The 18,628-nt window shown below is 43.2% G+C and overlaps 1 protein-coding gene across 4 annotated transcripts in view; it reads right to left on the reverse strand.

The window, feature by feature from the left end:
• Positions 1–18,628, reverse strand: part of kynu (kynureninase) — a 177,074-nt gene that overhangs the window by 88,054 nt on the left and 70,392 nt on the right. For all 4 annotated transcript variants that reach the window (XM_078403379.1, XM_078403381.1, XM_078403380.1 and 1 more), the window contains 2 exons: positions 17,004–17,124; positions 5,801–5,883 (listed from right to left, as the gene is read on the reverse strand). In XM_078403379.1, the coding sequence (XP_078259505.1) occupies positions 5,801–5,883; positions 17,004–17,124 (204 nt within the window). The remainder of the gene's footprint in view (positions 1–5,800; positions 5,884–17,003; positions 17,125–18,628) is intronic.

An 18,628-nucleotide genomic window follows, 5' to 3' on the forward strand; every position in this document is an offset into this window, starting at 1 on the left:
CTCAGGACCGGAAAAGAAAATCCCATTCTCAGCTTAAAGTCACAAAGCAATGTTGCCTAGAATTCTTTCAATAGTATTTAGTGCATAGGTATTCACTGCAGCGTATTATTATTTAATGCTTGCCAAGGTATTTAATGCGGCACTCTTCAATAGAATCAATTTCAGTAAAAGAGCATAAACAGAGCAGAGCACACAGAGGTTGCAACTTGAGATAGATTTCTGAGCATGTGCACTATCACGATTAGCCATTATACTGGCCCGCCATATAATTTACACAGCAGAAGTAAATGAGTGCAAACTAACAGAACACTTTCCCTTTCAAATCAAACTGATTTATGTGCACAGAGACACTAGGCACTGCAGATTCTTGGGTATTAAGTTAAATACAAAGTGCTGGAATAACTCCTTGGGTCAGGTAGCATCTTCACTGATGCTGCCTGATCTTCATTTCCTCTACATGTGCTCCCTAACCTGCAGAGTTACTCCAGCATTCTGATTTAAGCTACCTTGGGATCAATTTAGCATGCGCACATTTCAAAATAAATATGTCAGGTTACAAAACAGCTTGGTTTGGGAACAGCTTTGGCCATGCTTGCAGGAAATTGCAGAGAGTTGTGGATTATCACACAGAGCAGACTCTCCATCATTGACTTTGTGTACAATAATAAACCTAATTGTGATTATTTACTTTGGTATTTAAAGAAGAAAAGTGGGGTCGATTCTGAGTCTGGCCAAGATTGTTAAGCTCAGTCAAACATCACTGCTGGAAGTCCATATAAGTTTGCTCTGCTGATAAAGAAAAAAAAATCCCCATGGAATTTTAATAGATTCCTGGAATTGAACTTTGAATGGGTCCCAATAATTAACATTTTAGTGTTAATGGAATGAGCTGGCTACAGAGTTTGACCTACTGATCTGGAATCACCTTCAGAGGAAGGATGATCATTTCAACTTGTGAGGCACAAAGAACACCCATATCACAGACTAAAATAAAAGATTTCCTATTCCACTCTAAGGGAAATCAATTTTATTGAACCAGGGACACTCCATCGCGGTCTAATCAATAGGAGCATCTTACTACACTCATAGATCTGGCCATTATATCAGAACTTACAACTAAGTATATTTTGCTCCAGTAAAGTATCAGTTGGCACATTAAACAACCATCATAAGTAGTATTTAATGACCCTAGAAAATAAGCTTGCACATTTGCTGAATAAAAAGTATTCATAATCTTAAAACGTCAATCTGCAAGGTGTAACAATACCACTTAATGATGACTCATGAACCAGTTCTTCATCACAGAGTACAAATTTACACTTCATTTATTATGACTTTTTCAGGATACTTGAAGTTGAACCAACATGTTTGTCAGGTTGGAGTTAAAAAGAAAATTAACATATTTAGAACAAAATATTTCATGGTCCTCCAATGGAATATTTCATAAAATATATCTGCACTTAAATTAAGACACCACTACTACAATTGAAGATTTAGAAACAGGTGTGAGATTAAACATGTTAAAGATTGAGGAGAGCAATCAGGTTACCTAGCAGGAAAAAGTCAGGCCACTTTTCACAGGCAAGCTTTTCATGAAGATAAACAAGCTGGAGCAACTCAGCGGGTCAGACAGCATCCCTGGAGAAAAGGATCAAGGTCTGAAGAAGGTCCTCGACCCGAAACGTCACCTATTTCTTTTCTCCAGAGATGCTGTCTGACTTGCTGAGTTACTCCAGCTTTTTTTTTGGCCCCTCGCGTCGGAACTATCAAGCTCCTGCATCAGGGTGGAATCTCAGCTCCCCCGTGCCGAGCGATCTGACCCAGGATCGGGGTTGGTCGAACCTTTCTGCGTTCTTTGGAGCTTCCTGACATCAGTCTCTACCCGAGACTGCGACTTTCCCGATGTTGAACTCTGCAGGCCGCTCTGTAGAGCGTCGATCCCAGGCAATGGATCAGCTCCGATAGTAAGTCCATGTCCCCGCAGTGGGGCTGGAAGTCAGTCCCGAGCAAGGCCTCCTGCTCCATGATGTTAGGCCGCAGAGCGACTGGAGATACGATCCAGAAAACAATCGCATCTCCGGCAAGGTAAGAAATTGAAAAAAAGTTTCCCCTGAACCCCCATATAAAACAAACCAGAGAACATTAACACAAACGTTTAAAACACAATAAAAATAAGAAAAAAACCCCAAAAAGACAGACAGACTGTTGGCGAGGCTGCCATTACGGTGCCACCTGCTAGTGGATAGAAGGAATAGATGATGTTTCGGGTTAAGACCCTTCTTCAGACTCCTCCCACTTCTTCCATATCCAAGGCATAGCAATGGGCACTCATATGGGCCGCAGCTATGCCTGCCTCTTTGTAGAGTACATCAAACAATCCCTATTTCAGGTGTACACTCCACCCTCCTTATCCCCCCTCCTCCCCTCACCCCCCTCCACTCTTAGGGGCTCACCGGCACTCCTGCCCTTCCCAACCCATCCCTACTCACCCACTCACCCATTCTATCCCCCCTCAGCCCCCCTTATTACCCCCTCCTCCCCTCCATCCCTTCACCCACTCACCCACTTCATCCCCCCTCAAGCCGGGCACCCAGGGTCTTGGAGATCCTCGAGACTATCCCCTCATTCAGCAGCAGCGGCAGCTTGACTGCTCAGCAGCAATGGCAGCTCGACGGCTCAGCACCAGCCGCAGCTCGACGGCGATAGTCGTGGCTTTGAGCGGGAATATGCCCCCCCCCTCATTGGCCACCACTCCCATCACTCAGGCGGGTCCTATTGTGACATCAAACGCAGCTGATGGGCTGGGCAGGTGGAAAAGTGAGTTTAAAAAGGTGATTTTCTAACGTTTAAAAAGTGAAAAACATTTAGAGTATAACAGCCATTTGGACCGCAGGCCAATGGTAAGTAAGCTGGGTCTAAAATTGTTGCGCTATCGTGTACCGTTTCGGCTGTATGTGGGGAACAACAGACAAATATATAAACATACAAGATTAGAGTTTTAGTAATATATTGATATATTGATGCTAATTTTCATTCAACACACAAAATGCTGGAAGAACGCAGCCAGAAGAAGGGTCCACTTGTAATTTTGTTTATTTATTCCCTCCACAGTTGCTCCCTGACCTGCCGAGTAAGTCCTGTACCTTGTGTTTTGCTCAATTTTCCAGCATCTGAAGTAACGTGTCTCCATTTGACAATTTTTCATTATTTTATAACATTTTTAAGGGGTTGGTAATGTAGCTAAAACTGCGACCATCGTACATTTAACCAGACCAGATTAAAGCAATTATGCATTTACATTTCAGTGATATTTTTCCCGGTCCTCACATTTTAAATTTGATCAAGTGTAATATCCCAGCATGGCTGAGAGGAACAAAGGAGCCTCCTAATGAATTTTTAAAACAGCTCAGATCTTAAGAAAATGCTGGAAGAGCGGACATGTGTTGAGGTTTATCCATCGGTTTTCTTCTTTGAACCCCTGTGGTTTGGCTGGACACAGGACTTACAGGTCCGTATAGAAGAAGCAAACTTGGCTCCATCTAGCATGGATTCATCCTCAAAAGCCTTTAGAAATGTTAATGCTCAGTCTGTTGGTGGAGTTAATCCGATTTATCAGACCTTCCAAAATGCTGATAAACCCTGCACCTTTCCCTTCAAAACAACTTTTTTTGATAAATGAATCATCAAAAGAATGATATTTCCTGAATGACAATGGATTCATTGGCTCATAGACATGACAAAGGAACAAGATACAAATACGTTCAGTTTAGCTGAGTGATACAGCATGGAAACAGGCCCTTCGACCCACTGAGTTCATGCCGACCAACAATCATCTATACACTAGTTCTAACCTGCATACTAGGGAAAGTGGGAAGTGGAGCAGTGACCTTGGTTGTGTGTGTCTTTTGGCTGGTGAACAAAGGAGAAGTTCAGGAGGCATCTGCTTTAAGCCATCAATTTTAAATGTAAAGGAATAGCCTTGGTTGCGATATCGCAACAGTCAGAGAACAATGATCTGATCCTCACCTACAAGGCATGCACATATTTTACTTTGTACATATATTTTTATTCTGAATAAAGGTTTTTTTAAAAATATAAAATAGAATACATTACTGTGTGTACTGCATTGTCAACAGATTGAAATGTGGTCAAACTCATCTACAATTACCCTGGAAGGGATCAACCAATTTGGCAGCATAAAACGTACTTCATTGGTGAATTGGATATAAATATATCGGGTTAAGGTTGTAACCTGGAGAGAGGTTATATCAGAAGATATGGTGTCAGCCATTACATTGTGATTGTAATCTTTCAATTCCTGTAAAAAAAAAGAAGAAATTCTGGCCTGTCATTATGTGTTAAATCCCTTGACTGAATTAGAGTCACAGAGTCATCGAGTGACACAGTGTGGACACAAGCCCTTTGGCCCAACTTGCCCACACCAGCCAACATGTCCCAGCTACATGAGTCCCACCTGCCCGCGTTTGGTACATATACCTCCAAACCTGTCCTATCTATGTACCTGTCTAACCGTTTCTTAAACGTTGGGATAGTCCCTGCCTCAATTACCTCCTCTGGCAGCTTGCTCCATATACCCACCACCCTTTGTGTAAAAAAGTTACCCCTTAGATTCCTATTAAATCTTTCCCCCTTCACCTTAAAACCTTTGTTCTCTGGTCCTCGATTCGCCTACTCTGGCAAAAGGGTCTGTGCATCTACCCAATCTATTCCTCTCATGACTTTATACACCTCAAAAAATCATTCCCTCGTCCTCTTGTGCTCCAAGGAATAGAGTCCCAGCCTAAACCTTTCCCCATAGCTCAGATCCTCTAGACATGGAGACATCCTTGTAAATCTCCTCCATACCCTTTCCAGCTTGACAATATCTTTCCTATAAGATGGTGCCCAGAACTTAACACAATACTCTAAATGCAGCCTCACCAACGTCTTGTACAACTGCAACATGACTTCTATACTCAATATTCAAACTGATGTGCTAAAAGCCTTTTTGACTACCCTCTCTACCTTCGACTCCACCTTCAAGTAACTATGCACCTGCTCTCCTAGATCCTATTCTACAAGACTCCCCCGAGCCCTATCTTCACTTTGTAGGCCTATGTTAGACTTCTGAAAATGCAACTCCTCACATTTTTCTGTCTTAAATTCCATCAACCATTCCTCAGCCCACCTGGCCAACTGGTCAACATCCTGCTGCAATTTTTCACAACCATCTTTACTATTCGCAAAACCACCCACTTTTGTATCATCAGCAAACTTGCTAATCTTGCCATGTATGTTCTCATCCAAATCATTGACATAGATTTGTGTACAGTTTTCAGCAGTTCAATCCCAGTCTGCTGTAAAGTGGAGATACTTGTCTATGGGGTTCATGTAATTTAAACTTAAAGTTGCTATATTTTGTAATATTAATATAAATTACATTGAATAGGAGCTTGCTCATTAAAAGTTGTTACAATACTGACTATGATGAAAATTGTTCAATACTGATGCATTTTCTTCATACAATATTTCTGTTTGGTCTTTTTGGTTAAGCACTTCAGTAGATCAATGAAACTGTTCTGATGTGGCATTAGTTATCAAAAATATTTTCTTGAAAGTAAATGTAATATGCCAGAAGGCAAATGTCCATATTCACAACAAACTGCCTTCAAATCAGTGGAGTTATATAAACTTACATAAACAACATAAATTTTGCATTTTAATCACATAAACATTAATGAGAAAATCAAAAGGCAATGTGGCTTAAAGTAATTAGTGACAGGGAAAAGTTGTATCTTACCAACTATATTAGCCATTAGTTCAACAAGACATTCATCAGCTAATGCCCAAGGATAAGAACCTTGGAAATGACCATGGACACCTCTGCAAAATAAGTAAAAATATTGTTAGAAATAGCAAATTAAAATAATATTGTCATTTTATTCACTCCACATCACCTGTATCTCCTCTGTGTTCCCCAGTTCTGTTCCCCCTCCCCTCCACCCAGATGATCCTCATCTTTAGAATTAATGGGACAAAAAGCTCACGAAGGGATTAGAGAGTATGGCCGTGTAAAAGGAATCTATGTGAAAGGTGAGATGAGTAATGGTTTAGAAGTATTATATATGAATGTGCAAAGTATAAGACGTAAAGTGGATGAGCTTGAGGCTCAGTTAGAGATTGGTAGATATGACATTGTGGGCATTACAAAGAACGGTACTGGGAACTGAATATTCAGGGTTATACGTCCTATAGAAAGGACAGGCTGGTGGGAAGAGGAGGTGGGGTAGCTCTGTAGGTGAAGGGTGAAATTCAGTCCCTTGTGAGAGGTGACATAGGGACTGACGATGTAGAGTCACTGTGGATAGAGTTGAGGAATTGTAAAGGTAAGAAGACACAATAGACAATAGACAATAGGTGCAGGAGGAGGCCATTCGGCTCTTCGAGCCAACACCGCCATTCAATGTGATCATGGCTGATCATTCGCAATCAGTACCCTGTTCCTGCCTTCTCCCCATACCCCCTAACTCCGCTATCCTTAAGTGCTCTATCTAGCTCTCTCTTGGGAGTTATCTACAGGCAGCCAAACAGTAGCCCGGATATACGATGTAAGTTGCAGCAGGAGTTAAAACTGGCATGTAACAAAGATAGTCGATTTCAATACGCAGGTAGACTTGGAAAATCAGGTTGGTTCAGGACCCCAAGAAAGGGAGTTTGTAGAGTGCCTCCGAGATGGATTCTTAGAGCAGCTTATACTGGAGCCTACCAGAGAGAAGGCAATTCTGAATTTAGTGTTGTCCAATGAACCAGATTTAATAAGGGAACTCAAGGTAAAGGAACCACTTGGAGGTAGTAACCATAATATTAGTTTTAATCTGCAATTTGAGAGGGGGAAGGTTAAATCAGAAGTGTCAGTGTTGCAGTTGAACAAAGGGGACAATGAAGGCATGAGAGAGGAGCTGGCCAAGGTCGACTGGAAAAGGATCCTAGCAGGAATGATGGTGGAACAGCAATGGTGGGAATTTCTGGGCATAATCCAGAAGATGCAGGATCATTTAATTCCAAAAAGGAAGAAAGATTCTAAGGGGAGTAAGAGGCAACCATGGCTGACAAGGGAAGTTAGGGATCGAATAAAACTAAAAGAAAAGAAAAGATGTATAACATAGCAAAGAGTAGCGGGAAGCCAGAGGATTGGGTAACTTTCAAAGGACCACAGAAGGTATTAAAAGGGGCAATATGGGCTGAAAAGATGACGTACGAGGGGAAGATGGCCAAGAATGTAAAGAAGGACAATAAAGGCTACTTTAGGAATGTTAAGAGGAAAAGATTAGTAAATTCAAATGTGGGTCCCTTGAAGGCAGAAACGGGTGAATTTATTATGGGTAACAAGGAAATGGCAGAAGAATTGAACAGGTACTTCGGATCAGTCTTCAGCAAAGAGTTGTCCGCCATGGCCAGCTGAATCTCCCGGTTGCTAATGCTTTTCACTCCCCTTCCCATTCCCACACAGACCTTTCAGTCCTTGGCCTTCACCTTTGCCAGAGTGAGACCAAGCACAAACTGAAAAGACAGCACCTCATATTCCGCTTGGGTATAACATTATAAAGATTTCTCTATTCAATTTCATGAAATACTCCTCCCCCTCTCTTTCCTCTGCTACCCCACCCATGCCAGTGTACAAACATTTATCCCACTATCCCCCATCGCCCGAGTCACCCGCTCCTTCCCCCTCCTCCGCATGCTTACCTCCCATCCCCAAGTACCATATTTCCCCTTTATTCCCCCACTTTTACCTCTCCTTGGCACATACTACCCATCTCTTTTCCCCGCTTCAGAAACTCATCTCCTATCCTCGTCTCACATTTCCTTTTCATCCCCACACATTCCCCTGTCCCATTACACCCATCTCCCTTCCCCCTGCTTTATGTTTCACACCCTTCTTCTTTTCTTATCTGATGCCTTCTGTCTGTCTCATTCAGTTTCTGTCTCCCTCACCCTCAACCTTTGTTACGGTCCACCAACTTGCCAATCCCCCACCCTCATCTGCATCCACCTATCACTGACCAGGCTTTGACATGACCCACCCCCCCACCTTTTTCCATTTTTCTCCCCCACTCCATCAGTTTGAAGACCTGAAATATCACCTTTCCATTCCCTCCACAGGTGCTGCCTGACCCGTTGAGTTCCTCCAGCACTTTACATTTTGCTCAGAATTACAACATCTGCAATTTCTTATGGCTTCACCGAGAAATGACTCATTTAAATACTTTGATCAAAAATGGGCTTTCTTGAATGTGGTTGGCCAGGCATTATAAACATGGTCTGCATGCGGCCAAATTGAAACTGTCATTATGCAACCTGAATTGTGATATTTGTGATAATGTGCTTCATTCTACCATTAAAGGAGACATTTTTAAAATACTCCACACCGGAATGGAAACTGAAAATGTAGGATCTTCTCCAGGCTACAGATTAAAACTATATTCTGGTACACGTCAGAATTTTACTGCCAGTGCACACTGCCATGGGGAAGGCTACTGCAGAGAAGAGATGGTTGCCCACCTCTTCTCAGAGTGTTGATTTGCGAAGAGAATCTGGAGAAGGATGCAAGGGTCCTCGTCAGGGTTTATCCCGAACGGCTCCGTAACAGCGAGGTCTCTGATTTATGGACTGTTCCCAGGGACGCATTCGGAGACGGACGTCGTGCTGCTGGAAGTCATCAAATCAGTGAAAAATGTTCTGTAATCTACCTGGAAGGTGTTGATCTCCCAGCAGAACGAGATGTATGAAAGGCAATGTTGCCGATTGACTCGCTCTAGACTGCAGGAGTCTGTGCTGAGGGACGTACTAAAGCTTCGTGCAGCCAACGCCAAGGTTTTGTGGGGGAAGACTGCAGTCCAGGGTCCTTCCTCTGCTAAGTGGCAGGTCTTGAGAAAGATGAGGGAAGGGATATCACCAGGGCCACACATGACTGGCACAGCAACCAGGTATAATGATATTTCTATGAACACTATCAAATACAATGCTAATGAATGTATGTATAGGTGCTGGTAATGTTGGAAGAATTTCTGCACACTTCTTGTTTTGTATTTATTTATTTATTCTGAATAAAGTTTACTTTGATTTTTTTAAATTTTCTGGTACTGGCCATCCTTCAAACTCCATCATCAAGTTTGATACGTCCTCTCCCAGCAATTGATCACTGTAACAACCTCTCCCCTCGTTTCTAATTCCATCTGCCCTCGATATCCCTGACATACCTCCACTTCACATCAATTTGCTGTGATGACAACATTTCCAGAAATGTTCTGCCTTCTTCCATTAATTTCACAATCTATCTATCCTAAACTAATATTTAAAGCCCATTTATTACTCTTGCTACACTGAACTCGTTCCACAAGAAATCTTTGACTTCATTTGGTGGGTTCAGGACAATGCTGCTATTTTTCAAGCCTGCGATTAAAATGGTGGTCAGGGGTACTTTAATGATTGGAACACGCTCCTGCTGTTTTGGTCTAAGCACCATTGCTGCGTCTGAATCCTGGCAAACAATAAAAGTGGGAGAAAGGAAAGTCTTTGAAAACCAATCCATTATCCTACTTCTTTCTTGACTCTGGCTCAAATAATTCCCACTATTTGTAAAATATCCTGAGAATTACCTATTGCCATGTCAAAAAAACTTGGTTTAACAATAGGTCACCATAGCAATGACATGCTGTAGTATAAGAAAATATCTGCAGATGCTGGTTCAAATCGAAGGTATTTATTCACAAAATGTTGGAGTAACTCAGCAGGTCAGGCAGCATCTCAGGAGAGAAGGAATGGGCGACGTTTCGGGTCGAGACCCTTCTTCAGATACAGTAATTAGCTTCCGCGTCGGGGGGGTCAAACCTCCTGCGGCTTGGAGTTCCCGATGTCAGTCTTTGACCAGAGACCGCGTGCTCTGCTATGTTAAAGTCCGCAGGCACCTGCGGTAGAGCTCAGAGGTCTATCCCTGGCAAAGGGATCGCGGGTTCCATTATGGTAAGTCTGCAGGCACCCATGGTGGAGCTCCCGGTCGATCCCCAGCAAAGGCCACCAACTCCTCAATGTTATGCCGCAGTGTGGACGGAGATACGATACAGAAAAAAATCATATCTCCGTCGAGGTAAGAGATTAGAAAAAGTTTCCCCCAACCCCACCCCCCACATAAAACAAGCTAAAGTACACAAAACAAAAACCATTTCACACATACTAAAAAAACAATGAAGAAGAAAAGGACAGACAGACTGTTGGCGAGGCACCAATTGCTGGCGCCATCCTCTGACTAAAGAAATTTCTCCTCATTTCCTTCCTAAAAGAATGTCCTTTAATTCTGAGGCTATGACCTCTAGTCCTGGGCTCTCCCAATAGTGGAATCATCATCTGTACTTGCCAAGAAGGATGTGGAAGACAGTGAGTGCAGGAAAGCCGACACTCTTGGTCTCGATCATGTGATTATCAAGAAGGGGAAGGTGTTAAATGTTGTAAAATGCATAGGGGTCGATAAATCCCCAGGGCTGAATGTGATATTCTCCAGGATATTACGAAAAGGAAGAGAGGAGACAGCGGGAACCCTGACAGAGATTTTTGCATTATTGTTATATTTTGCATATTTTGTTTGGGCAGCATGGTGGTGTAGTGGTAGAGCTGCCTTCAGGCACCAGAGCAACTGCCTTGCAGCACTAGAGACCCGGGTTCGACCCTGACTATGGGTGCTTGTCTGTGCGGAGTTTGTACGTTCTCCCCATGACCTGCGTCGGTTTTCTTTGAGTTTTGTTATAAGGATCGATGATTTTAGGATGTTTGTTATCAGCCGTGTTTTTGTGCCCCCTTCACATGATAGCGCTATAATTTTAGGACCAGCTTACTCACCTTTGTCCTGGGGACCCTTTCATCAAAGTTTCATTCAAATTGGTCTTATATTTTTAAAGTCACAGAGATTTTAACGTTTAAAATCGCCTTATAAAAACGATTTCTTGCCGTGTTCAGCGTGTGACGACACAATGGGACCCGCCTGAGTGACGGTCGATGAAGGAGGGGGTGGGCTCACAATGACGGGGGGGGGCGGGACCCGCCAGAGTGACGTCCTATGTGGGGGGAGCGCCGCCCATTTAAAAACTTTCCTTCCATCCAACTCGATGCCCGATTGGTCCGGGTCCCACATGGAGTGGGGGGGGGGGGAAGGGTCCCACAACCGCTCCTCCCGAGCTTCGTCCACGACCCGCCCGCCACCAGCTCCCGCCACTGGACCCGCTCTCTGCTCTCTACTCCCTACCAACGGGTCTACAGATCAGTAGGCTTGGTTCATCCACGGCCCGCCCGCCAGCAGCTCCCGCCCACGGACCCGCTCTCCGCCAACGGATCCACGGAACGGTAGGCTTGATTCGCCTACGGCCCGCACGCCACCGACTGCCGCCCACGGGCCAGCTCTCCACTCTAAACTCTCCTTTGTACCCCACAGCTCGCTGATGAACAGTGCTGAATGCACGGGCCACAAGTAAGTGGCTTTCGCCGCCAACGGGTACACGGATAGGTAGGGTTGCTGTGCGCGCGGTTGTTGCTCGGCTAGTAGTAACGAAAAAACCAGCACATATTTAGTGGGAGGAAACCAGAACATCTCATGCAGGTCAATGTGTGCAAACCCCATGTCGATAGCATCTAAGATCAGGACTATACTCAGACACCTGGAGCTGTGATGAGGCAGAAATGTTAACTACTGTCTAAACTTGCAACCTGTCTTCAGTACAGCAGTTATGTTATTGCCAAACTCCTAAGTCTCCTGCTTTTAGAGATAGACAATAGACAATAGACAATAGGTGCAGGAGTAGGCCATTCGGCCCTTCGAGCCAGCACCACCATTCAATGTGATCATGGCTGATCATTATCAATCAGTACCCCGTTCCTGCCTTCTCCCCATACCCCCTGACTCCGCTATCCTTAAGAGCTCTATCTAGCTCGCACTTGAAAGATAATGAATGAAGATTGATCCATGCTAGGACATTGGAAACACAGATTTCAATGGATTCCAGCTTTTGAAGTAAGGTATAAAGTAGTTATAAATTCAGAGACAGGAAGAGAGTCAAACAATGTTACCTAAGTTTCAAGAGATGACTGCAACTGAATTCCACCCTGCATCTGTTTTCTCCAGGTCCACAATGGACCTGTGTTTCAGAATACAATTGCATTCCAAGGTATATCTGCATTCCAGGAATGAATTGCTCATTCGATATTTACTTAGAGTTTGGGGTGCATAAATGTGTGCAATGGTAGGGTAATGTGTATCTTAATCTCAGTGTACATGTGAAGCCAGCTGCACAAACTTTAGGATTTATAGACATTGCTCAGAATTTTACAAAATTGTAAATTTCGGAGTAATACTGGCTGAATGCAGCATTGTCAAATGGTACTATATTTTTATCCCTCAAGTGGCCTTATTTTCTAATAGCCCTATTGTGATAAAGAGCAAAGGATTTCTCCCCAGTAATCTATCCAATAATTTACGCTCAATCAATGTTACAAAGTAAGATTGTGTTGTTCAACGAGATCTGGGTGTCCTAGTGCATCAGTCAATGAAAGGAAGCATGCAGGTTCAGCAGGCAGTGAAGAAAGCCAATGGAATGTTGGCCTTCGTAACAAGAGGAGTTGAGTATAGGAGCAAAGAGGTCCTTCTACAGTTGTACCGGGCCCTGGTGAGACCGCACCTGGAGTACTGTGTGCAGTTTTGGTCTCCAAATTTGAGGAAGGATATTCTTGCTATGGAGGGCGTGCAGCGTAGGTTCACTAGATTAATTCCCGGAATGGCGGGACTGTCGTATGTTGAAAGGCTGGAGCGATTGGGCTTGTATACACTGGAATTTAGAAGGATGAGGGGGGATCTTATTGAAACATATAAGATAATTAGGGGATTGGACACATTAGAGGCAGATAACATGTTCCCAATGTTGGGGGAGTCCAGAACAAGGGGCCACAGTTTGAGAATAAGGGGTAGGCCATTTAGAACGGAGATGAGGAAGAACTTTTTCAGTCAGAGGGTGGTGAAGGTGTGGAATTCTCTGCCTCAGAAGGCAGTGGAGGCCAGTTCGTTGGATGCTTTCAAGAGAGAGCTGGATAGAGCTCTTAAGGATAGCGGAGTGAGGGGGTATGGGGAGAAGGCAGGAACGGGGTACTGATTGATAGTGATCAGCCATGATCGCATTGAATGGCGGTGCTGGCTCGAAGGGCTGAATGGCCTACTCCTGCACCTATTGTCTATTGTCTATTGTTATTATTTCTGGGCTAATTATCTAACAACCTCTTGAATTACAGGAGTGACCACACTTATCGAGTATTTAATTTAGTATGGACAACTGGGTATTGACCATAAACATCCTGAAGTTCAGAAATTATCTACATTCAAATCCTTTCTTGTTTGGATAATTACATGATCACTTGATATTATATGAACAAATCTACCAGAAAATGAAAACTAATATAAACTATGTTATAAGGTCATAAGGTCAGAAGGATTGGAGAAGAATTAGTAGAATCAAGTCTACTCTGCCATTCAATCATGGCTGATCTATCTCTCCCTCCTAACCCCAATCTCCTGCTCTCTCCCCAAAACCTCTGACACCTGTACTAATCAAGAATCTATCGACCTCTTCCTTTAAAAATATCCACTGATTTCACCTCCACACCCTTCTGTGGCAAAGAATTCCACAGATTCACCACCCTCTAACTAAATAAAATTTTCGTCACCTCCTTCCTAAAAGAACGACCTTTAATTCTGAGGATATGACTTCTCGTCCGAGACTATTCCACCAGTGGAAACATCCTCTCCATATCCACTCTACCCAAGCCTTTCACTATTCCGTATGTTTCAATGAGGTCCCCCTCATTTTTCTAAACTCCAGCGAGTACAGGCCCAGTGCTGACAAACAGTCATCATAGGATTAACCTACTCATTCCTGGGATAATTCTTATAAACCTCATCTGAACCCTCTCCAGACCCAGCACATCCTTCCTCAGATATGGTGCCCAAAATTGCTCACAATATTCCAAATGCGGCCTCACCAGCGCCTTATAGAGCCTCAACATTACATCCCCGTTTTTGTATACAAGCCCTCTTGAAATTGTTGGAAATTGTTAATAAAAAAACAGAAGATGCTGGAAATTCCCAACAGATCAGGCTGCATTTGTTGAAAGAGAAACAGGGTTCAGTTGAAGTGTGAACTCGTATTTCACTTTCAACAACAATACCAATTGTCTTGCATAGAATTCCATCCTTTTGCCATTTTCATTACAGAAATAGGGAAAATTATGTCTTATGAATGGGATATGGATAAAACCATGTAACAGACATGTATCTGATCATGATGATTAGACCAAGAACATTGAGCATTAAGCAAATTTTGGAGCAATGACCATAGAGCCATCGAGTCATACAGCACAGAGAAAGCCCCTGTGGCCCACCTTGCCCAATGGTGAGCAAGATACCCATCTACACTTGTGCCACCTATCAACATTTGGCCCAGATCCCTCCAAAACTTTCCTATGCAAGTATTTGTCCAAATCTCGTTAAATATTGTTATAATGCATAAGGAGTCATAAGGTCATAAGGAGTAGAATTAGGGCATTCGGCCCATCAAACCTTCTCCGCCATTCAATCATAGAAACGTAGAAATTTAGAAAATAGGTGCAGGAGTAGGCCTTCGAACCAGCACCGCCATTCAATACGATCATGGTTGATCATTCAAAATCAGTACCCCTTTCTGCCTTTTTCCCCATATCCCTTAATTCCCTTCACCCAAAGAACTAAATCTAACTCTCTCTTGAAAACATCCAGTGAATTGGCCTCCACTGCCTTCTGTGGCAGAGAATTCCACAGATGCACAACTCTCTGGGTGAAAAAGTTTTTCCTCATCTCAGTCCTAAATGGCCTACCCCTTATTCTTAAAATGTGACCACTGGTTCTGGACACCCCAACATCGGGAACATTTTTCCTGCATCTACCCTGTTCAATCATCTAAGAATTTTACATGTTTCCATGAGATCCCCTCTCATCCTTCTAAATTTCAGCAAATACAAGCCCAGTCAACCCATTCTTTTTATCAAATATCAGTCCTGCCATCTCAAGAATTAACCTGGTTAACCCATGCTGCACTCCCTCAATAGCAATAATGTCCTTCCTCAAATTAGGAGACCAAAATCGCATACAATACTCCAGATGCAGTCTCACAAGGGCCCTATACCAACTGCAGTAGGACCTCCTCGCTCCTAAACTCACATCCGCTCGCAATGAAGGCCAATATGCCACTGGCTTTCTTCACTGCCTGCTGTACCTGCATGCTTACTGTCGTGGTTACTGGTGTTCAAAATGAAGCAGATGACACGGAGAATTCTTCAAGAAGTTAAAAGCCTTTATTTGCAAACAACAGCTGCAACAATCAGGATGTCAACCATCTGACTGCCCACTTAGTACACCGGGCAGCCTATTTTTATAGGATTATTCTAAACCTTATCTTCTTTACATTACCTCATACCCACACTCCTTTCTTCAGTCCTTCATTTCTTTGTAGTCACCCGTCTGTCCCGCCACCATTAAATCCCATTTAGTAATATATCCTTATCTCAATGCTCACATCCCTTCATACTTCGCCTCCCTTATTTCCTGCTAGTTCATCCCTCACATCCATCCATCACCCCAAGGCCTATGTCTTTCCTTATCTCTTCTCTTGCCACCATTAAATCCTACTCATTGATGAATGTCTGCATCTCTTCACATTCTGCCACCCTTATCGTCTAGGCTAAAGCAAAGGTAAAGGCTAAAGCAAAGGAGTGTTAAGACACGTGTCAAGGGTAAGGAATGTCTAGAGCGCCTTAATTAGTCACAGAGAGGCGCCTAATGCCTAAGTAGTTACAAACCTTAAACAACAATGTATAAAATAATACCGTAACAATGTCTAATGTATAAAATAATATCATGTATAAAATAATATCGTATTATCTCCCATATTACTTTCAGTGACTGACGTAGAAACACACCCAGGTCTCGTTACACTTCCCCTTCTCCCAATCTGACCCCATTTAGATAATAATCTGCCTTCCTGTTCTTGTACCAATGTGGATAACCTCACTTATCCACATTATACTGCATCTGCCATGCATCTGCCCACTCACCCAAACTATCCCAGTCACCCTGCAGCCTCATAGCATCCTCTTGTATACACTGGAATTTAGAAGGATGAGGGGGGATCTTATTGAAACATATAAGATAATTAGGGGATTGGACACATTAGAGGCAGATAACATGTTCCCAATGTTGGGGGAGTCCAGAACAAGGGGCCACAGTTTGAGAATAAGGGGTAGGCCATTTAGAACGGAGATGAGGAAGAACTTTTTCAGTCAGAGGGTGGTGAAGGTGTGGAATTCTCTGCCTCAGAAGGCAGTGGAGGCCAGTTCGTTGGATGCTTTCAAGAGAGAGCTGGATAGAGCTCTTAAGGATAGCGGAGTGAGGGGGTATGGGGAGAAGGCAGGAACGGGGTACTGATTGAGAGTGAGCAGCCATGATCGCATTGAATGGCGGTGCTGGCTCGAAGGGCTGAATGGCCTACTCCTGCACCTATTGTCTATTGTCTATTGTCTATTGTCCACGCAGCTCACACTGCCACCCAGCTTTGTGTCATCCAGTTGATGGTTGATCCTAACCTCATTCTCCTGCCTTCTCCCCATAACCTCTAACACCCGTACTAATCAAGAAATACCTGCCTCAACTACCTCCTCTGGCAGCTCATTCCGTTTACTGACCCCCTCAGTGTGAAAAATTTGCCCTCAGGTTCTTATTAAATCATTCCCCTCTCACCTTAAAGCTGTCCTCTGGTTCTTGATTCCCTTGGTCTTGGTAAAAGCCTGTGCATTCACTCTATCTATTCCCCTCATAATCGCATGTACCTCGGAGAAGTGAAGGAAGTCTTCACTGAAAATAACTTCAAAATGTCACTTACGTTTTAGCCCAATTGTCAAGCTCTTCGTTTATATAAACCTTTGTTTTCTTTGGTTGCAGTCCAAGGGAGTGTCCACACAAGTAAACACACTCTTCCTCCCCTTTTACCAAAGCTGGGTCAGCTTTAAAATAGGAAACTAGATGTTAGTGTCATACAGGCATACTAAGTATATTGTCTTACTCTTGGTATGATTTCACAAAGATGTACAAGACTCCTGGAAGCTAATTCCATTGAGAACACATGCAAAATTCACGTTGTTTATTTCGAGAAGTTGCAAATAAGGAACTTTCTTTTGCACACATCCCTCTGCACCAGCAATCAGCACTTGTGTGTTGGTACCAACATGAAGGTAATTTGACATGGAATTTTACTGTTCTGTTGACCATGATTCTAAAAGCACTTCATGTAATTATCTGGTAGCGTAATGTAGTTGGCAGTTTCAATGGCAGTTTTGAATATGTCAAAAGCAATGTGAGATTAGTGAGCAGGTGGTACTGTCTCAAAAGTGATTTGAAATACTTGATGACCCGAGGAGGTATTTTACCTCGACTGTCACTGTGCCAGAGCAGCTTCATACACATTTGTTCTGCATGCATTAGCAATCAGGCCATGAAGGGAACTAAAGTATTGTGGTTTAAGCTGGAAGCTATTTTGAGAATACGGTAACCATTTGTACTGATCAGTTGCAGGAACAGTGGTGGTGGGTTGGTGGGGAAGGATCAGCAGAGGCCAATGATAATGTTGGTATCTTAATGATGTGCAATGCTCTTATCTTTTCTGGATCAACATGATGAAAGAATGGGTCGACTGGGCTTATATTCATTGGAATTTAGAAAGTTGAGAGGGGATCTTACAGAAACATATAAACATTTTAACTTATTGGACGGGCTAGATGCAGGAAAAATGTTCCCGATGTTGGGGTAGTCCAGAACCAGGGGTCACAGTTTAAGAATAAGCGATAGGCCATTTAGGACTGAGATGAAGAAACACTTTTTCACCCAGAAAGTTGTGAATCTGTGGAATTCTCTGCCTCAGAAGGCAGTGGAGGCCAATTCATTGGATGTTTTTGAGAGTTAGATATAGCTCTTAGGGCTAACGGAATCAAGGGATATAGGTAGAAAGCAGGAACAGGGTACTGATTTTGGATGATCAGCCATGATCATATTGAATGGCGGTGCTGGTTCAAAGGGCCAAATGGCCTACTCGTGCACCTATTTTCTATGCAACATGGAATGATAACTTGTCATGAACTTTGAAATGAGTCAATCCAGTGGAGGCTGAAGCTGGGTGATATAAAAGTACTTATTTGTCAAGAGAAACAAATACTCTCTTGGAGACCTCAGTAGAATTTGAGGTGGGATGAAGGGCTCATTTCTATGCTGTATCCTTCAATCGATTCTGCTGATATCTGCTGTATCCTTCAATCGATTCAATCAATTACATGGATAAGGAAAGCTTGAAGTAGTCTGCCTTGAAAGCTTGAAACTATCTTATCCTACCAGATAAATGTTCATAACGCAAACAGCTCGCAAGTCTGTAAATGTGACTGTGAACTGCGTTTCAACATGGCAAGGATATCCCTGCAGCTCTGCAGCCACTGACAAATCTACCTTGCTAGTCGCTGA

This window comes from Rhinoraja longicauda, chromosome 8 (assembly GCF_053455715.1).
Source record: "Rhinoraja longicauda isolate Sanriku21f chromosome 8, sRhiLon1.1, whole genome shotgun sequence".
NCBI lineage: Eukaryota > Metazoa > Chordata > Chondrichthyes > Rajiformes > Arhynchobatidae > Rhinoraja > Rhinoraja longicauda.